The 23,390-nt window shown below is 50.4% G+C and overlaps 1 protein-coding gene across 2 annotated transcripts in view; it reads left to right on the top strand.

The window, feature by feature from the left end:
• Positions 1–23,390, top strand: part of CSNK1D (casein kinase 1 delta) — a 44,592-nt gene that overhangs the window by 2,123 nt on the left and 19,079 nt on the right. For both annotated transcript variants that reach the window (XM_044297069.1, XM_044297070.1), the window contains exons 2-8: positions 1,395–1,505; positions 2,457–2,605; positions 5,356–5,584; positions 6,964–7,134; positions 7,938–8,086; positions 17,323–17,494; positions 19,931–20,070. In XM_044297069.1, the coding sequence (XP_044153004.1) occupies positions 1,395–1,505; positions 2,457–2,605; positions 5,356–5,584; positions 6,964–7,134; positions 7,938–8,086; positions 17,323–17,494; positions 19,931–20,070 (1,121 nt within the window). The remainder of the gene's footprint in view (positions 1–1,394; positions 1,506–2,456; positions 2,606–5,355; positions 5,585–6,963; positions 7,135–7,937; positions 8,087–17,322; positions 17,495–19,930; positions 20,071–23,390) is intronic.

The raw sequence follows: 23,390 nt of genomic DNA, 5'->3' as shown, positions 1-23,390 counted from the left end.
TCGGCCCCTTAGAAATAAATGGGAGCGGTGGCCGCGCATGCACGGTGCACTACTATTCACTTTAATGGGAGAGGCAGGGAGCTGCGCCTGGTGGTGGACGGACCCCGGGAAACCCGGGGTCCTCCAGCCACAACCCTCCCCGGCTCCATTCTTGTGGGACCCGCACCTATCAGACAATGGGTGCTAGCAATATGCCCCAATTGTCTGAGATAGGAATACCCCTTTAAGGGCGATTCATGCTGCAAATTGCGTGTGAAACCCATTGCCTTGAATCTGTCCACGATCCGCCATATACGTCAAAAGTGCTTCTGATCCGTGCCTCCGCAACGCCCCATGTGTTGCGGACCAATTCATGACAATGCGGTCTGCAGTATGGACATGTACCGCTATTCCAGGTACTCAACGATATTATCTGTCCACTGGACTAAATGTTCTATGGGTGTCATCTGCTCGGACCCCAACCAATCCAGACAGAGGGCAGGTTGAGCGTGCACATGCCCAGCCTGCTGCTGCATCAGGACTAGGGAATGGGACCCTCAGGATCGGTCCGTTAGGCATCTCCTGTCCCATCCAATGAATAGTAACTGGAATAACCCTTGAAGCTCCATTTTGTGTCTTCTTAGTGATGTTTTGATGGGTTGCCACTTTCCAGGAAGTTGCAGAGATATTTTGGTTTCTGCACGAGCTGGCCTTTGTATAGGGCGATCTCGAGCACTTCCTTCTGGCAGAAGCTTGTAGTGTCGCAATACTCTGCAGAAATGACTTGTGATGGCCCACTCCAAGGAGAAGACTTTCACAGAAAAGGGAAGATAGCAAGGTGTCTCGCCAGCTGTGGGTGTAGATGAGGCAACGATCCGACTGCCTGATGGTTAGACGTGTTACACGCCAACATTAGGTAGGTGAGACGTCTCACCGGGTGCAGTCGGCTTTAGAGGTTTCCTGCTTTTTTCCAGAAGTTCTCTGTTTCAAGTCAAGGCCCTTACACCTTGTAGAAGTCTGATGAAGGTGGAAGCCACCATGAGCTGCCCCCTCCTGTAGTACACAATCTGTAACCGTAATGGCTAACTTCTAAGACACTCCAGCTGTGGTGAAACTACGACTCCCAGCATGCTCCATTCATTTCTGTGGAGTTCTGAGAATAGCCGAGCAAGTGTGCATCTTGGGAGTTGTAGTTTTACCACAGCTGGAGGTTAGCCATCACAGATCTATAATGTTCTGATCTCTGGGCCTCCTGGATTAAGGGAAGTGGTAGTGAGTCATGCTCGGGGATACGAAGTGTTGTTTGTGCAGACACCATGGGGGTTGTGTGCCATACTGATGACACATGACTTTACGCACTGTTGTCTTTAGTGTAATCATATCCTGTTTGGCTGATGATGCCCTCTATGTTTCAGGCACTGACATTGCAGCGGCCGAGGAAGTCGCCATCAAATTGGAATGTGTGAAAACAAAACACCCTCAGCTCCATATCGAGAGCAAGATCTACAAGATGATGCAAGGAGGAGGTGAGTGGGTGAGAAACGTACTGGGCCAAAGCTAGCCATACTCACCAGACAGACCATCTATAGTGTCCGGTGGCTCCCCGACTCTTCCCTGTGGCCGCATGTCATCGGAGAGAAGGGTTAGGCAATTCGATATCAGTATTCCCAGTCATTTTATTCTTGGAGCTGAGCAGGCCGTACACACTAATGTCAATAAAACCGACCAGTTCCGACTGGACTAGCTGACCATCTGCCGCAGAGATGTCAAACCTGCGGCCCTTCATCCATTGCAAAACTACAACTCCCGTCAGGCCTGTACAGCCTACAGTAATCACGGCATGCTGGGGTTTGTAATTTTGCAACAGCTGGAGGGCCGCAGGTTAGGCATCCCTGAACTATGGTGTATAGTCCCTTCCCGACTCTTCCCTGTCAATGGATGTCAGGGGAGGGTTGGGCAGTTTGATTTCAACATGCCGATCGTTTTATTATTGGTGAGATAAGTCGGCACACCAACACCCATCCCTGTTGAGGGGGTGAGGAGAGACAGCTGACTGACCACTATCTATGATGTATGGGCAGCCTGAGGGGGTTTACCAGGCTAACTGTGTTGGCTCACTCTCACGCTAGGTCAGCGATATCAGGTTAGTGAGCGTTCGTCCCCCGACTCCTCCAAGATCAGCTTTTACCTGCAAGCGCTGGGACTACCACTGGGAACGGAGCCGCCATTGTGAGTGGTAGTCGTAGCGGCTGCGGGGAACAGCTGATCGGGTGGGTGTCGGATCCCCACCGATTGTTGAACAACTACCCTGAGAATAAGTCAATACAGTTATCCTGGTAAACCCCTTTAAGGTAGCAAACAAGACATGGGGTGCCTCAAGTGGGTGGCCACACTGCTGCTTTAATATGGGGGGCAGCAGTCATGCCCAGCAGCTTTGCCAATCTTTAGAGGTAGTAATCATCTCTTTTGCCTTCTAGTGGGAATCCCAACTATAAAGTGGTGCGGTGCAGAAGGCGATTACAACGTGATGGTCATGGAGTTGTTGGGACCAAGCCTTGAAGATCTCTTTAACTTTTGCTCCAGGAAATTTAGCCTGAAAACGGTGCTGCTACTCGCTGACCAGATGGTGAGTCAGGAGGAGCCAAGCTTGCCCGGCAAGATTATATTTTCCTTATATATGGGGCAGAATGGGTTTATAAAAAAAATAATCGCTGATCCCCTTTTACTTTTTGGGGCAGAATTAGTTTGCACAAAGTAAAATAAGGGGATCAATATTATTATTTTTTTAAACCTATTTTGCCCTATAGATATAAAAAAAAGTAATCCGGCTGAGCTGTGGAGGAGGAGACGTCTCCTTCTCCCTGTACGGATGCTATTGACTGGCATTCAGTGGGGCACAGTGCCCCTACGGAGCTGGGTATCTGGGGAAAAAAGAATTGTGATATCACATCTCCTAAACATGCCCTACAGTGCCAGTTATGTGTATAAAAGGGGTTTTCTGAAACCTGTCTTCAGTATCTGATCATGGAGGCCCGCCAGTCGGTTGATTCAGACAGTAGCGTATGAGCCGTATGAGGACATGTATATTGGTCATTTGGCCTGGGTGCAGCTCGGCCCCATAGAAGTGAATGGGGCTGAGCTGCGATACCAAGCACAACCACCAGAGGTCGCAATAACGCCTGTACAAGCGTCATAGACAGGTGATAAAGTACAGGGAGGATCCGTCATATTCGACTGGACTTTATCACTTCGTCATAATTGCCTCATGTTATTTAGACCAGTAATGGTTCCCTGCATGCCCACCACCACTATTTATTTCTGCCTAACTGACAGGAACAGAGCTAAACAGACTCCAGTGACTATGATGGGATCCGTTCAGTTTCTGTTTGGAATCCCTCTTTTTCCAGACCTGCATGTAAGGATTTTTTTTGTCCAGTCTTTTTAACAAAATCTGTGGCGGAGGCTCCAAACGCAGATGTGAACAAGTGTAGGCTGTGTATTATGTATTTAAAATTACTTCAACTTTCGCACTCCTCATCGGCTAAAAATACTCCTCAAAAGTGGTAAGAGGAGTATTTTTACTCTTCCGGAAAAAATGTAGCGCGACCTCTGACAACCACTATACAACAGATGGCGCTGTGCTTGGTGAGCTGAGAGAAGGCCGTGGCGCTCACAGGAGCGATGGTGCCTTATCAAATAGCTAATCGGCGGGGATCCTGGCTGTCGAACCCCCAGCAATCAGATACCGATGACCTATCCAGAGGGTAAACATTTCAGAATACCCTTTTAAGTCAACATAAGACAAGAATAGGAAATGTTCTAAAAAAAAAAAATAATTTCCGGGGCCACGGTATGGCGCAGCATCTTTGAAGTGAAATGCAGAAAGTGCGGCTCGGATATGGACCCAGACATCGTTTGTGTGCATGAGGCCTAAGAAAAGGGAATAAATAGAGAGAAGGTCTACCTGTCGGTGGCCCTCGGCTTTGTCCTGCAGGTTGTCCTTAAAGGCTTTACATTAGGCAGTGGAGTCCTGCTGACAGGATGGGAATTCATGCAGAAAGTAAATGAGCGGTCCCGGAGAACAGAAGGTATGAGGATAGATTTTCTTCCGCATGGTGCACCCAAACAGCAGGGAAACGACCCCAAAGATGAATGAGAAGGAAAAGACGTAAAGTCTGTGAGAGCCTCTATTGTAGCACTTTGCCCCCCAGCCAGAGAGGGTTTGTGTCCTGTCCATCTCTCAGACCTGTTCTTTCCATTTTTTGCCTCCAGCTTTTCTTTTCATGCAGTTATGTCTCCGCCAGCCATGGCGCCCGCTGCACGCACCAGTGGATGTGATGTTTGCACTTTGCTCGATCGCCATACATGTACGGCGCCGGGTTAGGCCTCTTTCACACTTGCGTTGTCCGGATCCGTCGTGTACTCCATTTGCCAGAATTACACGCCGGATCCGGAAAAACGCAAGTGTACTGAAAGCATTTGCAGACGGATCCGTCTTCAAAATGCTTTCAGTGTTACTATGGCACCGCAGGACGCTATTAAAGTCCTGGTTGCCATAGTAGGAGCGGGGGAGCGGTATACTTACAGTCCGCGCGGCTCCCGGGGCACTCCAGAGTGACGTCAGAGCGCCCCATGCGCATGGATGACGTGCCATGTGATCACGTCATCCATGCGTGTGGGGCGCCCTGACGTCACTCTGAAGCGCCCCGGGAGCCGCACAGACGGTAAGTATGCCGCTCCCCGCTACACTTTACCATGGCTGCCAGGACTTTAACGTCCCGGCATCCATGGTAACCACTCTAAAAAAGCTAAACGTCGTATCCGGCAATGCGCCGAAACGACGTTTAGCTTAAGGCCGGATCCGGATCAATGCCTTTCAATGGGCATTCATTCCGGATCCGGCCTTGCGGCAAGTCTTCAGGATTTTTGGCCGGAGCAAAAAGCGCAGCATGCTGCGGTATTTTCTCTGGCCAAAAAACGTTCCGTTCCGGAACTGAAGACATCCTGATGCATCCTGAACGGATTTCACTCCATTCAGAATGCATGGGGATAATCCTGATCAGGATTCTTCCGGCATAGAGCCCCGACGACGGTACTCTATGCCAGAAGACAAGAACGCAAGTGTGAAAGAGCCCTTAGAGAACTGGTTGTCTCTTCTGACATATCTGCTTGTATTTCCCATAATATAACGATTTTTGGAGAGTTTTTGTGCTGTCCCATATCTGGAGTGTTGTGAATAGCTGTAATGTCTGGTACTTCATATATCATACTATATTATTGTGTTGGGTTTTAGATGTCCACACATCCCAGTGAGAGAAAGGGTTGGCTATGGCTTGGTGTGAATTCTCACTTGTGCTCGCCATCTTGTTTTCCCAGATTAGTCGCATTGAATACATTCATTCCAAAAACTTCATCCATCGTGACGTTAAGCCTGATAATTTCCTCATGGGCCTTGGGAAGAAAGGAAACCTGGTCTACATCATTGATTTTGGACTTGCAAAGAAGTATCGAGATGCCAGAACACACCAGCATATCCCTTACCGTGAAAACAAGAACCTGACTGGCACCGCCCGATACGCCTCCATAAACACTCACCTGGGAATAGGTATGGCTTGTTGTAAAGACACCTTGTCGATCCAGTGCCCCCTGGGGCACCCGATAGTCTCTGCTTCCTGCTCCTATATAAGTGCTGCAGCCAATCACTGGCTTCAGAGTGACTGGCTGCAACAGTCACATATATTCAAGAGGGAGCAGGAAGTAGCGGCTGAACGGGATCTGTAAGACGGGTATGATTCGTTTTTGTTTTTGTTTTTTATGACATTCTAAGTCTCTAAATACTGTTATGTGACTGGGCAACCTCTTTAAAGGGGTTGTCCCACGGAACATTCTACAGTTTTCAAACCAGCACCTGGATCTGAATACTTTGGTTATCGCATGTAATTAGAAATGTGTTATAGCTACTGAGTTATTCAATTACATCTGTCCAGCGCCACCTGCTGTTTGCTCTTTTTCTAATATCTCCGTCCAGCTCACTGAGAGAGGCCACACATTCAGTGTCTCTTCATAACTTTGAGGGATCCACCACCAGCTTAGGGGTTTATTAAGACTGGAGTCTAAAACTCCGGTCTTAATAAATCTGCCCTTATGTTACTATCTCAGCTCCATCCTTCAACTGCCTCCTGAGCTGTGATAGGGAGAGGGCTGCAGCAGAAAGACACGCCTCCTGAGCTGTGATAGGGAGAGGGCTGCAGCAGAAAGGACACGCCTCCTGAGCTGTGATGGGGAGATCACAGACAGCAGCAGAAAACACTCCCCTTGAGCTGCCAGCTTGATATAAATCTAGCAGACGTTGTCATGTACTATATGATGTTTGACTTTCAATTTTTACATTTGTCATGAGAAACGTAGAACAGGATCTGTCCACTGTCCTCAGATTGCCTCGGAAACTGCACTGCCAATCGTGCAGGAGCGTCGCCACATCTGAGGTCGGATCAGGCGGATTAGTGTGATGACGGGGCGACCCTTTATGCTTTTAAAATTGCAATAGCAAATTTGCAATTTATGCCTAATATTCCTGGGTGAGGTAGCAGATGAGGAAGGTTGATTTCTCCTGCGGCAACAAGCTAATTATTTGTTCGGCTCTCTCCATTCACTTCTGTGGGGGTGATGGAAACTGATGAGCTCGCAGGCAGCCTCTCCATTCATTTTTCCATCTGGATGCAGCTGTCAGGGACTCCTGTCCTAGACCGGTGGATATGCAGTAAATAAGAGGTTTGATGGGATTACCCCTTAAAATTAAAAAGGGTAGCTAGTTAAGGTTTGAATGCCGCTCTGTAGACGTACCCTTATGAGGTATTGTATCCTCGTGACTACATGGTGATTACAAACTTTCTAGTTTTCTTTCTCCCTCCTTCATACAATGCCCGACATCCCAGTTTTCTGCATTGACGATGTAATAATATAAATCACTATCTTTCTCCACAGAACAATCTCGCCGGGATGATCTGGAGTCGTTGGGTTATGTGCTGATGTATTTCAACCTTGGTTCACTACCATGGCAAGGACTAAAAGCAGCCACCAAACGACAAAAATACGAGCGCATCAGTGAGAAAAAGATGTCTACGCCCATAGAGGTTCTGTGTAAAAGCTATCCGTGTAAGTATACAGCATTAGCACTCTGAAGAAAATATATCGGGACCAGTCCTCTCTGGCTTGGCTCTTTACACTTCAGATTGTTAGTTTCCAAATTTTACTTTTCTTTTACCTTATCCTATAAAGTGATGATTGAGGGGCATCCGCCCTCTGGGAACCCCACTGATCATGAGAATGAAGGGTCTGCAGTAGTGATTTAGTACTGCAGTACTTTAGTCTTTCTCTGCACAGCAGCCCTCACTCAATCTAGAAGAATAAGTGGCAGAACTTGTGGTACCGGAGCACCATCTTTGTGCCAGTTATTTAACAGAACGTTCACATGAAAAATGTCCAGGTTAAAAGATCTTGAAGTTTTTGGGGGGGTTTTCAATTATTATTTTTTTTTTTGTTCGGTTGAGCCTAACCTGAAGATCTCCTGTGGTTTTCCAGGACTCTAATATTGATGACCTATCTTTTACAATATGGCATCAATATCTGATCGGTGAGGGACTTGGCACCCTCCTCCCTTATCAGCTGATTGAAGGGCCCCTCCATTGTTTACCTGGTAAACAATGAAGGGGATGAAATGATTCATGGAGGTGAAGGCGTCACTGGGTTGGTTTCTTGTTCGCCCTTTCATCGTCAGAACGTTTCCCATTACTGCAGTGGTTTTCCAGCTGGCCAACCTTGCCTGCCCCGTGTCTAACCTATAGCTGCCTCCTGTAAATATCTCCAGTCAGCTGTGGAAATGTGAATAGATTCTCACCGCTGATGTCAGGACATGAGGATGTTCTTTTCAACGCTTTTCTTCTCATTTCTGTTTTTAGCGGAGTTTGCCACGTACCTGAACTTCTGTCGGTCCCTACGTTTTGATGACAAGCCAGACTATTCTTACTTAAGGCAGCTCTTCAGGAATCTCTTCCACCGTCAGGGATTCTCCTACGATTATGTGTTTGATTGGAACATGCTGAAGTTTGTGAGTATAATTCCGGGAACTGAATATAAAATACAATTCTGCTTCTCTGCCGTCCAGTATCATAAGGAGGAAGATACCTGCTAAACCAGCTTGGTTTATTTACCAGTGGACTCATCTGGATGCTCTTGCTATTCCTCAGTCATTCCTACTAGAAGTTTATGAATGAATTGCCAGTAGTTTGCAATAAAGGTCCTGCTGGGTGTTTACCAGTTGGGGGTGTCCCTGGCCCGTCGGATTGTGTCAGACCATGCAGGGACACACCTCCCTCACTGTTAACACCCAGTTGGACCTTTTATTTTTTTGCACACTGCTGGCAATTGATTCATAAACTCTTAAAGGGACTCTGTCACCACTTTCTAACCCCCCCTTTTAAAACTATTGTTCTCTCCATGCCGCCCTTGTGATTACAAAGGTGTTGTTATAACATAAATTCGCCGTCTCGTTTTGATAAAAATACCTTTTATGTAACCTGTCAATCTCTTTGGATAAGGTGCCCAGGGCGTTTCTGAGGGTCTGAAGCTGCCGCCCGCCGTTGGTGCCCAGCTCCTCCCCTGATCCTTTCAGCGCCGCCTGAAAGTAAAGAAATCCGCCTCCGGCTCTCGCTCAGTCAGTGCCCCCTCCTCCTTTTCAAAGATCGTGCACACAGGCCTGTGCCTGATGCGCCGGTGCGGACATTTAGAATCAGCCTCATTGAGCGAAGTGCGCGCGCGCTGAAAGGATCAGGGGAGGAGCTGGGCACCAACGGCGGCGGGTGGCAGCTTCAGACCCTCAGAAACGCCCTGGGCACCTTATCCAAAGAGATTGACAGGTTACATAAAAGGTATTTCTCGCTCATATCATTGGGGGACACAGGACCATGGGTATAGCTTGCTGCTGCCACTAGGAGGCGACACTAGGCTGAAAGCTGTTTGCTCCTCCCCTGCAGGCTATACCCCCTCCAGCCTGGAGAGAGCATATCAGTTTTTAGCTTAGTGTCATAAGAGGCAGACCTCCCTGCTTTGCAGGGTGGCATTTTGATTATTTTATTTTATTTTTTATTTTTTCCAGACACACCTCGCTTGCGTCCCTGCACCCCCGGGAGGCGGGCCGGTGTACCTCGTCCACCGCCTTGCCGCCCCAAGAAGAAAAAGCGGACCAGGGCAGCCTCGCTCCCCTGCTTCCCCCCAGCTACAGGACTACCCTTTCTTCAGCCCTCTTCTGCCCGGACCCCTGTTGCCTTGTGCCAGCGGTCGTAGGGTGGTCCTGCTGGTGTTTCAACTGAGGGTGAAGTCTACAGATGAAGATAGGTAAGTGACTTCCCCTAGCCTCCCCCCCACTCACAGTATAACAGCGTGCCGTACTGCACGGCACCAGTGCCCCTGAGCGCCCGCCCGTCTGCCTGCCCGCCCGCCCGCGCTCCCGCACCCGGTGAGTTCCGCCGGCACCTGTCGCGGATCTGTACGCTCCGTCTCCCTCTGTTCTTCGCCGCTGCATCGCGCACGGCAGCGTCTTCCGTGCGGTCGCAGACGGCACTGCGCAGGGCAGATGCGCTATTCGCGGCGCGCCGGGATCTTCGCGGCCGCACGGCGGTGTCGGGCTCTTCCCCTCTGCTGCAGCGAAGCGGCCCCTTCTGAGCAGCCATATTATCGGGGACTTAGGCACGCTGGCCGTGGCTGCGGTCACGTGCACAGGGGTGGGCGGCGCTTGCGGCCCTCTTCGTTATCCTGCCGCTCCCGGGCTGTCAGGGGGCGTGGCTTATTCTCCCGCCCCGCTGAAACTTCCTCTTCCTCTCAGCGCAGCGTGGTGGACACAGGACCTTGGCTCCCGCTCCACTCTGGTAGGAGATAGATACCCCGTTCAGCAGGATATCAAACCATGTCTGACCCAGCCACTGACCCCCCTCAGGCAACCTGTGTGACCACTCACTATGCCTGTTCAGTGTGTTCAGCCAAATTCCCTCGGGGCCAGTCACTCTCACTGTGCTCGGCTTGTCAGAAGCCCACGCAGAGCAATCCCCCTAGAACACTGCAGCCCACAGAAGCCTTAGATCGCCCTGTTCAGGGGGAACCAGACTGGGCAAGGTCCCTGTCTCGGGCAGTGGAGGACCTCTCTAAGGTTTCCCATTCCACCCTTTCTCTGTTGGGTCGTTTGGTAGAGAAATCGCCACCGGTGCAATCCGCGCAACCGCATTGCACGCAAACCAGAGGCAGACCTCCTAGTAAGCGCCCCAGAGCAGGTAACCGTTCCTCCTCTGACGCCTCTGCATCCCCCCCTGCTACTGGATCCCAGTCACAGGCGTCCTCCCTGCTAGGCGACGCACTGTCAGAGGGTGAGCTCGGGGATTCTGATGCGGATATGGATCTGGAGCACTCTTCTCAGATTGCTTCCATGGTGGATAGCCTGATTTCGGCAATAAGGGATACCTTCCGGGTTCAGGAGGATCTTCCCTCCACTAGCCAACAAGGGGTGTCGTTTCTGCGTTGCGAAACAGACTCCTAAGGCTTGCACGAGGATTTTTCTATTGTGGTTAAGAAGGCTTGGGACCAGCCAGGTTTGCGTTTTGTTATCCCAAAGCGCCTGGACCTTCTCTACCCCTTTCCACGCGAGACAGTGGAACTGTGGTCCTCCCCGCCGAAGGTGGATCCGCCGGTGGCTCGACTGGCAAAATCTACGACCATTCCGGTAGCGGATGGTTCGTCACTCCAGGACCCGGTGGACCGTCGCGTAGAGTCGCTCTCCAAGTCAATCTTTACGGCGAGCGGTTCGGCGCTGCGTCCGATTTTCGCATCCGCCTGGGTAGCCAAGGCGGTTTCGGAGTGGTCCGTCCGGTTAAGCCAGGACATTTTGTCCAACCTCCCGCCTGCTGAGCTCGAATTGTCTGCGCTCCAAATTTCACATGCGGGAAAATATATCTGTGAAGCGGCACTGGATGCTGGATCGATGGTCGCTCGTGCCTCAGCTCTCGCCACCTCGGTACGCAGGGAGTTATGGCTCAAGGCCTGGAAGGCTGATTCTTCCTCTAAACGCTCTCTCCTAAAGCTCCCGTTTTCTGGGGCTCGGCTTTTCGGGCCGAAACTGGATGTCATAATCTCAGAAGCTACGGGTGGCAAAAGCACCCATCTGCCCCAACCCAAAGCGAAGCGGCCTTTTCAGTCCAGGCCTGCGTCCTCACGCTTCCAGTCCTTTCGCCGTTTCTCGGGCACCCGTTCAGCCCCCACCTCCGCGGCGGGACCACCCAACCAGGATCGGCGGAAGGGCCCATCCTTTAAGCCCCAGCAGGCTTGGCGTCCACGTGCCCAGCAACCTCGCACAGCGCCAGGTAAGCAGCCTTCCGCATGAAGGTTTGTCCCCACCTTCTCAGGTGGGGGGGCGTCTTCTCCTGTTCCAGGACATTTGGCACGCCCACATTCCGGACGCATGGGCGCTCGAGGTAGTTTCCTCGGGCTACAAAATAGAATTCAGGTCCCTTCCCCCCAACCGTTTCTTCCCTTCCCAGCCTCCCAGGGATCCCGTCCGGGCCGCGGCTTTCTTGAACGCCGTCCAGTCCTTACTTCTGCGGGGGGTTATTTCTCCGGTACCTCCAGAAGAGCGTTTCACAGGTTTTTATTCCAACCTGTTTGTGGTCCCCAAGAAGGAGGGCGATGTGAGACCGGTGCTGGACCTCAAGCTTCTGAATCGCTATCTGCGGGTTCAGAGGTTCAGAATGGAATCCCTTCGTTCCGTTGTAGCCTCGTTGGTGCAGGGGGAGCACATGGCGTCTTTGGACGTACAGGATGCGTATCTCCACATACCTATTGCTACCATGCACCAACGTTTCCTCCGATTTGCCATCCAGTCGGATCACTTCCAATTCGTCGCGCTACCATTCGGTCTGGCGACGGCCCCGCGGGTGTTCACGAAGGTTCTGGCACCACTTCTGGGGATCCTGCGGTCCAGGGGCATTACCCTTCTCCCATACCTGGACGACATCTTAGTCAAAGCCCCGTCAGCGCCGCAATGCGCAGACAGCCTTCGGATTACGATGAGCACGCTCACTCGCTTCGGCTGGATTCTCAACCGAAGGAAGTCATGCCTGTTTCCGACCACTCGGATCAGGTTCCTGGGTATGACGTTGGATTCCGAGGCCGCCGTGGTCCGTCTCCCTCTGGACAAGAGATTGGGCATTCAGAATGCAGTGGTTCTGCTCAACCGGCATCGCAAGGTGTCGATTCGCAACTGCATGCGAGTTCTGGGGCTGATGGTGGCCTCATTCGAGGCGGTACCGTTCGCCCAGTTCCACACCAGGGTGTTTCAGCGGCTCATCCTGTCCTCCTGGGACAAGTCCCGGGATTCACTGGACCTCAGGATCTCGCTGCCTCAGCCCGTTCGCGAGGCTCTCGCCTGGTGGATGATTCCGGACAACCTGTCGTCAGGGAAGTCGTTCCTGCCGGTGTCATGGACGGTGATTACGACCGACGCCAGCCTCCGCGGTTGGGGAGGGGTCTTCGGTACTCGGACAGCCCAAGGTGTCTGGTCTCTGTCGGAGTCCAGACTACCCATCAATATCCTGGAGCTCCGGGCCATCTACCTCTCCCTTTGCCATTGGACCACCGATTTGCGGGGCTGTCCGGTCAGGATACAGTCGGACAACGCCACAGCGGTCGCCTACATCAATCACCAGGGGGGGACGCGCAGCGGACCGGTGATGGACGAGGCCGCGAGGATTCTGCAGTGGGCGGAAGCCCATGTCCCGATGGTCTCGGCGGTCTTCATCCCAGGTGTGGACAATTGGACGGCGGATTTCCTCAGCCGAACGACGGTGGATTCGGGGGAGTGGGCTCTCCACCCGGAGGTGTTCGAGGACCTTTGCCTCCGGTGGGGTCGCCCGGAAGTGGACCTAATGGCATCTCGGTTGAATCACAAACTCCCGTGCTTCCTGTCTCGCGCAAGGGATCCGATGGCCTACGACGTAGACGCACTCGTGGCACCGTGGGGCGACTTCAATTTTCTGTATGTATTCCCGCCACTGCCGCTCCTACCGCGGATTCTTCGCAGAATCAGGATGGAGGGTGTTCAAACGCTCCTGATTGCCCCGGACTGGCCGCGCCGAGCTTGGTACTCGGAGCTCGTTCTGCTCCTGGGGGACGCGCCGTGGCCTCTTCCACTCAGGCCCGACCTGCTCTCGCAGGGCCCAGTCTTCCACCAGGGTTTACATACGCTGCGTTTGACGGCGTGGCTATTGAAACCTTCCTGCTGAAGACCAGGGGTTTCTCGGATGCGGTCGTTCGAACGATGATTATGGCTCGGAAGCCCTCCTCGGCGAGGATCTACTATCGTACGTGGAGGTCGTTCTTGAAATTCTGTGAGGACAAGGACCTCCCCTCCAGGAGTTTTTCCCTCCCTACGGTGTTGGCCTTTCTTCAAGCAGGTTTGGAGCTGGGTCTGTCCCTAAGTTCGCTGAAGGGGCAGGTTTCGGCCCTTTCCATTTTTTTCCAGCGTACGCTGGCAGTGCTGGGGCCCGTCAAGACCTTCATGCAGGGTGTTGCGCACACCGCGGTTCCATATCGGCCGCCGTTGCATTCCTGGGACCTGAATTTGGTGCTGGTGGCACTTCAGTCCGAGCCGTTTGAACCCCTGAGGGAAGTCTCCCTCCGCATGTTGTCGTGGAAGGTGGCATTCCTGGTTGCCATTACGTCCATCCGTCGGGTGTCGGAACTGGCGGCACTGTCGTGCAAGGAGCCTTTCTTGGTGTTCCATCAGGATAAGGTGGTGCTCCGGACGGTGCCGTCGTTTCTGCCGAAGGTGGTGTCGGCGTTCCATGTCAATGAGGACATTGTCCTCCCCTCGCTTTGCCCTAAACCTTCTCATCCTAGGGAAGTGGCGCTTCATCGTCTGGATGTGGTGCGGGCCTTACGGATCTACCTGGCCGCGGTAGCCTCCTTTCGGCGAGCGGACTCTCTGTTCCTAGTTCCGGAGGGTCCTCGGAAGGGTTTGGCGGCATCCAAGGTGGCGATTGCTCGGTGGATTCGATCGGCCATTCACGAGGCCTACCGCTCCAAAGGCAGGGTTCCTCCGCCTGGCGTCACGGCTCACTCGACCAGGGCGGTCGGGGCTTCTTGGGCACACTTTCACCACGCTTCGGCGTCTCAATTGTGTAAGGCAGCGACTTGGTCTTCGTTGCACACCTTCACCAAGTTCTACAAGGTGCATTCGTTCGCATCGGCGGATGCTGCTCTTGGCCGTAGGATCTTACAGGCCGCAGTGTAGTGGCTCGACTGTGGAGGTGGAGTCAGCGGTTTTCCCACCCTGGGGACTGCTTTAGGACGTCCCATGGTCCTGTGTCCCCCAATGATATGAGCGAGAAAACGAGATTTTTGTGAACTCACCTTGTAAAATCTCTTTCTCGCTTTATTCATTGGGGGACACAGCACCCACCCATTGTTGTTGGTTTCTACTGAGACCAGTGGTCCAAGTTACCGGTTGGGACTGAGGTCAGGTTCGGTTGTTTGGTTGGACTGTGGTCTTCCTGTTTTGTTTTGTTTCGGTATGTTTCTCCTACTGCTGAAGCACAAACTGATATGCTCTCTCCAGGCTGGAGGGGGTATAGCCTGCAGGGGAGGAGCAAACAGCTTTCAGCCTAGTGTCGCCTCCTAGTGGCAGCAGCAAGCTATACCCATGGTCCTGTGTCCCCCAATGAATAAAGCGAGAAAGAGATTTTACAAGGTGAGTTCACAAAAATCTCGTTTTTTATCAAAACGAGACGGCGAATTTATGTTATAACAACACCTTTGTAATCACAAGGGCGGCATGGAGAGAACAATAGTTTTAAAAGGGGGGGTTAGAAAGTGGTGACAGAGTCCCTTTAAGGCTCTTTCACACGTGCGGATGCCGTGCGGGTAATCCGCTGCGTGAAACAGAGCCAAGCCCTGCTCCGGACAGCAGAGTCACAGAGCATTAACATGATTGATAATGCTCCGTGCCTCTCTGTGATCTTTGTACTACAAAATCACGGTGACAACTTTATCTCACTGATTTTGTAGTAAAAAGGTCACAGAGGCACGGAGCATTATCAGTCATGTTATTGCTCCGTGTCTCTGCTGTCCGGAGCAGGACTTGGCTCTCTTTAACGCAGTGGATTAGCCGCCCGGCATCCGCTCGTGTGAAAGAGCCCTTAGTAGAAATAATAGAGGATTGGCACAACATTGTCCATACTCCAGAGTGAGCTCATTATCTGGACGTGCTTCTAGTGCGGTCATAACTTTCTGAAGGACCACTGAGTAACAGTGAGTCGACATGGAAATCTTTTATTTCTTCTCCAATACCTTGCAGGCACTCTACAAGTTCTAAGGTCCTTTTCTGATGACACATTCCCTTTTAAGAACAGATGCTCTACATGGGGAATGCAAGTCGGACATGTCAGGAGAGACACAGGTCCTCTTCATTTTTAGAAGTAGCCTCATTGGGTTTCCAACTGGACAAATTTATGGGATCTCACCTTATTAAAGTGGGGATCCCTGGACATACATCCAACCCCCCTAAGGCTCTGTTCAAATATGCATCATAGTTTCTCTTATAAATGGAAACCATAATGCATTGCCCAATCCGTCACTTGATGACACCAGTGGCACCTGGCAGACATCTTGGACTTACAGTAGGTTCTAATAGTGTTCCATTGTGGTGTCCCATCATTTTGGCAAGAAGAATGGAGTTGCATGCTCCACAATTTCATATCTATGGTGGATGCTCATTAGAAGGCTCCCTCATATATTCCACATGCAGTGGTATTTTGTCTGTCAGAATAACCATAATGGAATCTTGACGTAGCCTATTATCTGCAATAGGTTCCAAAGGACTCTATTTGTGTCCATCCCAGATCCAGCACTTGAATGTTCCTGCATTGGACAAAAAAAAAGAAAAAAGAATCTGAGCCGCAGATGTGAACATAGCTTTATTCAGTCCAGAGTAGCTTGTGATTGCTGTCACCTGATTGACTGTATCCAGTAGACGTTAGGTGTGGCTGTAGTCACGTGGTGCAGCAGGGAGGCATTGCCACCTGTATAAAGGGCACATCCTGAGCAGGAGAAATGCAGGGCGAGTGGTTTCCTACAGATGCCCTTATATAAAGGAATCTGCCCTGGAGACAGGGTTTTCTTGTAAGAAACCTTTAATGCACCAACTGAAGGCATATAAGGGATAGAAAACAGAGCATAGACATAAAGATCACTCTGATCCCGGTCCTTTAAAGGGGTTGTCCGGGATCAAGATTTTTTTTTTAAAACTAGTTAAGTCACTATTAATAGCGGTTTGAAGGTCCCCCCCAGATGTTTTTAGGTATTTTCTACACTTCAGCAGGGCTCCTACAGTCCCCCACTGATTGTTTACCTTTCTGTTTGTGTGCGGTAACTTCCTGCCTCAATGCTTTCTGGGTCCCAGCGCAGCTAAACGCCTCCTTCCTTACTAAGAATGCGCCCTGCTCGGCGAGGGGTGTGGCTTAGCGCTGAGATGGGCGTGGCTTCTCGCTGCGAGGGTGCGTGGCTTAGCGCTTCTGTTGCCGCATAGTTAAATCCCCTCCATGCGCTTGGAATAATTAGAGGCTGACTGTTACGTCACCGTGCTCCTTGTGAAGCGGAAGGAGAGGCTTCGCTATGCAGAAAGGGACCCGGTACGTCACTGACTGTGATAGAAACTGCACTTCCGGCTGAAAATTTGTGAAGTGAAAAAGGGCCATCAGAAATGTCTGGTAAGGGAAGGACAGGCATGAATGTAATATTTAGGGGACCATTGTACATGTAGACCCATGTCCCCAATCCCGGACAACCCCTTTAACTCCTCACACCACAACGTCTCGGCAGTAAGAGGGAGAGGATCCCCTCTGATCAGGCACCCCCACAGTTAAATCACAGGGATTCGATCTGTAGCTGTGGTAGCCTGTGGCCTTGTAAAACAGAACTTAATAGGTAGGCAGTAAAAATCCCAATGCACTGTAATAGTTTAGTGGCTTTCCCAAAAATATTTATTGGTCGGACCCCACTGATCAGACGCTTACCCTCTGTCCTAAGGGTGGTTCATGGAGAAAGCTGTATACATGAAGTGCTTCCCAGTTCAGTTAGCAGTGTAGCCTTATAGGAATAGGAATGTGGGGACCGCTCTGGCCTCAGTCACTTCTAGATGGAGCTTAAGGGTACATTCACATGCAGCAGTTGCTAAAATTCTAAATCTTCATGATGGCTCAGTGCATTGTTTCTCAGAGGTGACTGGCTATATCTTTCCCCTTATAGGGTGCTAGTCGTGCTGCTGAAGACGCAGAACGTGAGAGAAGAGAGCGAGAAGAGCGCCTGAGACACACAAGGAATCCTGCAGTCCGGGGCTTGCCCTCTACTGCATCAGGGAGACTAAGAGGGACGCAGGAAGTCACGCCACCCACTCCACTCACACCAACCTCCCACACAGGTATGACTAGACTTTTACTGGTAACACACAAAGAATACGTACGAGAAGATTGGAGGGGTTGTGCATGTAATGCCCCTTCCCACAAGCAGATTGTCCAGGTGCTTATTGAGCATGAACGGTTTGTTCCCAATAATTGCCTGAGATCGCTTGTCCCTATAGAATCATTGTTTCTGGGCGTGAGATCCCTGTTTACACGTGACAATCTGCTCCCAAATTAAGGTTTTGCTGCCTGCATCAACAGTACCCTCACCCGATAAATGAACAAACTGGTGATCAGTGACTCCTTAACGCTCCCTTCCTAATATTTGCCCCAATCATTGACCTGTGTTTTACTAAATAAAGAATTATAAGTGTTTGGGGACGGTGACTGCCTGGTCTGAGCGTTGCATGGTTCTCCTGCAGGAGCCCGACACTCGCATGAGAGCTGGACTCCTGCTTTTACTGGTCCGGATCAACATAAGTGCCCATCTGGGCCGTTTAAACCCTTGGGTGTCGCGACCAATACCGAACGCAGCATCTACATGGTTTAGAGGGAGGGAGCTCTCGCTGTCAGGCATCGCCACCTGTGCGCATGAGATCACAGGATGCCAATGTCTTATTATGGTAGCCGTGGGCCTAATGAAGCCCCAGGCCTTCCCTCAGTGTATGCACTGCCAAAGGCGGAACCTGGCAGCATCATACTGACAGTATAAGCGCTCATGCACACGATCGTACTTTCTTTCCGTGTCCATTCCATTTTTTTTGTGGGCTGTATGCGGAACCATTCTTTTCAATGAGTTTTAAAAAAAAAAAAAAAAGTATTTCGTGCATTCCGTTTCCATATGTCTGTATTTCCATTTCACAAAAGAATAGAACATGTCCTATTGTTGTCCACATTACGGACAAGGATAGGACTGTTCTATTAGGTGCCGGCTGTTCCGTTCCACAAAATACGGAATGCATACGGAAGTCATCCGTATTTTTTGTATACTGCAAAATGCATACGGTCGTGTGCATGAGCCCTAAATCGGAGGATGGCACGTCAAAGTCCCCTTGTGGGACTAGCAAGTGGTGTAAAAAATAAATAAATAATGCACCTTATTCCATTGGAAAGATTTAGGGGAAAGAAGTTGCAAAAAAAAAAAAACACCTCCCACATATTTCATATTGCTGCATCCGTAACGACCCGCAGTACACAGTTATGTAACGCCTTTAAAAAAAATTACAAGAATTGCTGTTATTTGCCTATTCACCACCCAAATAAAACGGAATTAGCCTTATGTACACCAAAATGGTACCAATAAAAACTGTCATCCCACAAAATCGAAGCCGTCACACAACTTCGTAGAAAGAAAAATAAAGTTTTTGCAATGCAAAAACTTTTTTTTTTTAGTGTGTGTGTGTATAGGCTTTTATTCTGCAAAAGAAGAAAAACTTAATAAAAAAACCTTGCTGTAATCGTACTGACCCAGAGAATGGAGGTCCACTCCCTCCTCTGACGGGATCAGTTTGGCGCTTCGGGCCTTCAGCTTATCGTATGGGTTATTCTTCCGCTAGCCGCATTCCCTCAGATGGATCATGATTGGGGATGTAGCCAGCGGAGAGGCAGGGCTAGCAGGGAGGGAACCTATTTGATTGCCAAACAGGACAACATGCGGTCACAGAAGTGCCATGTTGATCCAGTGTTGGGGACAGAGTGGATCTCTGACAGAGATTGTAAAATGGACTCTCATGGTCGAATTAACGTAATCATAGCCAAGCATTTACAGTTCCCTTTTACTAAAGCGGTTGATTCGCTTCAGCAAATGGCAGCGCAGGTACGAGGTGGATGGGGGCCGCTGCACTTGCGTGCCTATGTGTGCTCCCATGTCCCGGGCCACCAGAGAGGCAAGCACTTTTTCCTATTGTGTGCAAGCACGACCACTGCTGCTAGTTTGCAGGGTGGTCATAACCATGGAAACAAGCAGTGCATAATGTGATGGAAAAATGGATCAAGCCTGCAAAGGAAGCAATATGGACAATCACAATACATTAGTAAGTTCTTGGTATTAACTTTTTCTATATGATAAATGCCATTTGCTGAAGTGAGACAAGTCATCCTTTCCATAGTTGCTCTTCCCCCTTCAGTCCTTGTGTATGCACTGGTCCTTGGTGGCTTTGCATCCATAGCAGCAAGGATTGTGCACCCTTTAAATGCATTTCCGTTGGCTTTCTGACATTTCTTTTTCAGTTTTATGAAAGATTGAAAGGGACCGCTTTGTGTACTACACAATGCTGGATGGAGACCTGTGTAGGAAGGCTGCACCTTTGATTTACTCATGTCCTGTCTCTGCACTTTGCTCCTGTCTCTTCTCTTGTAGTTGGGTTGTACTGAATGTTGCAGCAGCTGGAATACCCGGGAGACATATTCATTCACTACTCCAAAAAATTCCTGATATTTACTCTTGATTTTAACAGCCAACACCTCCCCCAGACCCGTGTCCGGTATGGAACGTGAACGGAAAGTGAGTATGAGGCTGCATCGTGGTGCTCCTGTTAATGTCTCTTCATCTGACCTAACTGGTCGACAAGATACCTCTCGCATGTCAACTTCACAGGTATGAGTTCAACGGCAAAGGCTCGTGGGTAGAAAGTAACACAAGTCGCTTTTGCTTCTCAGCTTGCTAGCTGGCAAGGGTGTGAGTCATACCTTCATCTCCGCAAGGCTCCCTTGCCTGAATTGCCAAGGGTCAAAGGGAAATCTACCCGGTTTGGGTGGTTCTCCTTTACTCGGGCATTGCTTGAGTTTCTTCTGCTTCCATGTCTCTGATGATGTACCTGTGGAGTCTCGAGAGCCGCTGCTGTGATTGTTTCAGTTGGAAAGCTCTCCAGAAATCCACAGCTCCATCGTTGTAGAACTGTCATTGCCCTGCATTTGTGGTTAATCAGCTTCTCATTAGACCACTGCCCCTCATTACACGCTGTGCATTATCCATCTAATTAAGTGTGAAGAAATATTTCCTCTAAAATTAAAGCACCTAATGTAGTATTACCGTAGCATAACCATTTAAGAATGTCTAGGCCGTTCTTCCTTCTGTTGATTCAGTATGACCTTTTACTCTCCTCCCCCATAGAAATTTTTTATAGATATGATTATTTGTTACGTATATTGTCATTTTAATGGCAAAGGGCTTTTCCCACAAATGGCACTGATCACAGATCACTAGGACATGGGTCCTGAGCCCCTCTTTCCGTCCTCGCTGTGTGACCGCAGTGAAGAGGAGTTTAAATGGAGTGGTGGTCGAGCACGCTGCTGCTGCTTCATTCATTGTCTATGGTACATGCATCTCTAAACTCCTCCTCGCTGCGGTCTTATGGTTGTTGGGACTCTGCATCATGGGGGAGGTCCTCCAGCAGTCAGACATTCACCTATGCCGTAATTAGGTGACTGATACGTAATGGCGGTGAGCTAGTAGTTTCATTCGCACCATTAAACTAAACCTCTAAAGGGACGATCACAGGGGCAGCACACCCTAAACGCTAACTGATCGATAGTTGCTAGTTAAAAGCTGCCCTCTTAGATTTAGAGTTTATCTTTGTGGCAAATGCCTTTTAAGTTTTCCTACTGTCGGCAGATTTGTACCTATGGCACTGGCTGACCTGTTACATGTGCGCTTGGCAGCTGAAGGCATTTTTTTATTTATATGTAAATGACCCTCTAGAAGCAATGGGGGCGTTACCGTTACACCTAAAGGTTCTGCTCTCTGCAACTGCTTCTCCCTATCAATCAAAGTGCAGAGGGGGGATTAGCAGAGCCTTTAGGTGTAATGATAACGCCCCCGACCAACACAGATGCCTTCAGCTGCCAAGTGCACTTGTAACAGGTCTGCCAGTGTCAGATACAAATCTGTTTGATGTCCTTTTAATAGTTGAACCCCATCCCCCCCCACCCCCCCTCAAACTGGGCTGATGTGTACTCTCATTAAAATTTATCCTTGTGAAGGGAACGCTAAGGGTCCTTTTACACTGGCCAAGTATGGAGCCAATTATCAGGAATGACTATACGATATACTATGTTTGTCGGCAGCACATTGCCTGTGTGAATGGGGAACAGCTCATAATAGTTTTTCCCCCTCTCGCTATGCTTTAGGGGTGTGTGAAAGGCGCTTAAGGATACTTTCACATTAGCGTTTATATTTTCCGGTATGGAGATCCGTCATAGGGTCTTAATACTGGAAAAAAAACGCTTCCGGTTTGTCCCAATTCATTGTCAATGGGGAAAAAACGTAACTGAACAGAATAGAATGCTCCAATATGCATGCCATACCGGAGAGCAGACCGCAGCATGCTGCGGTTTGCTTTCCATCCTGGGATGCAGATTTTCTCTAACACAATAGAAAACCGATCAGTCAATGGAGTTCATGACGGATCCGTCTTGGCCATGTTAAAGATAACACAAATGGATCCATTCATAACAGATGCAGATGGTTGTATTATCAGTAATGGAAGCATTGTTGCTGAACCCTGCAGGATCCAGTAAAAACGCTAGTGTGAAAGTAGCCTAACACTAATACTGATCAACAAGTATATTGTCAGTCAGTGCTGGTTATTGGCTCGGCATCAGCCCAAGTGGGTGGTGTATCCACATGTACCGGAAAGTTTCCACGCTGAGGTGCGTAAATGTCACACATTAGCAATGTAAAGGGTAAAACCCGTCACACAATCCACACGTAACGTGGATTTCTCGTGCATGGCATTGGGGGACACAGCACCATGGGTATATGTCCAACTACCACTAGGAGGCACTAGACACAAAAAGTGTTGGCTCCTCCCAGGTGGGCTATACCCTCTCCACAGGCACGAGGCTATTCAGTTTTAGTCTAGTGTCCGTAGGAGGCAGACCTGTCCTGCTTTTTTGCAGGTTCTGCTGTTTTTTATTTTTATTCTTTTCTTTTTTCTCTCTTCCGCAGGTCTCGGTGTTCTCCACCGTTATACCTGCTGCAGGCTGGGGCTCCATCGTGTTCCACTTTAGTTGCCCCCCTGCGGGCGCGTACTTCGGTACCATCGCCGGTCACCCAGTCCCCACGGACTGCATCCGCAGTGGCTTGCCGGCATTCCCACGGTTTCCGTGTTGAGTCTGCCGAAGGGGTGACCCTGCTGCGCCCGAAGACATCGGATGGTGAGTATATCTGATGGTGAGTATACTCCCCTGTGTCCCTGCCCCAGGGTTAGGTTCCCTCCTGTGGCCAGGGGGATGGGATCCACCTTAGCTGGGGGTCCTGGGGAGCCTCCATCTTCCCCCTAGCCAACCCCCCCTTTTTTCTGGGGGGGGTTATATTCTTGTTTCCCCTCCCTTCTCTTCCCCCTTGGTTGGTCTTTTCTCTCCTCCCTGGCCACACAGTCTTCTCCCTGGCTTCTCCGCTACTTTAGTCCCCGGCTTCTGCCGGGACTAGGCCTCATCTTCTGTGGCCCGTTCCCGGCTCCCAGGTGCTCCGTTTGCCCTGATCCACCTGTCCCTAGGTGTCGCTTCTCCCCCCCTACCCTCCTCACCTATTTTTATGATTCGGTGGGCCCTCTGTCGGCCGCGGTTCGCCCCGCCCCCCTCGCTCCATTCCCGGCCGCCTTAATAAATCGAGGCCCCGGCTTTTGGGCCTGCTAGGCCGCAATCTTCCCGGCCCCTCCTCCTTGCTTCCCGGGCTTTTCTGAGCCCCGCCCGGCCCTTGGGAGGGGCTATCTCTTCACCCTTTCCTGGGCTAACGTGTTTTTTCTGCTGAAGGGGGTGGTTAACCCCTTCCCTCCCCTCAATTGCTTTATGTCCCCTGCAGCCCTACTGACCACCTCTTTTGGGGGGACAAGCTGCTGCAGCGCCTCTTTGGGGGAACAGGGCGTCCGGGTCAGGATAGACAGCCTCTGCTGGCTGCTTTTTGAGCATCTCCTC

This window comes from Bufo gargarizans, chromosome 6, assembly GCF_014858855.1.
Source record: "Bufo gargarizans isolate SCDJY-AF-19 chromosome 6, ASM1485885v1, whole genome shotgun sequence".
Classification (NCBI taxonomy): Eukaryota; Metazoa; Chordata; class Amphibia; order Anura; family Bufonidae; genus Bufo; species Bufo gargarizans.
This window is presented reverse-complemented; position numbering and strand designations above follow the sequence as displayed.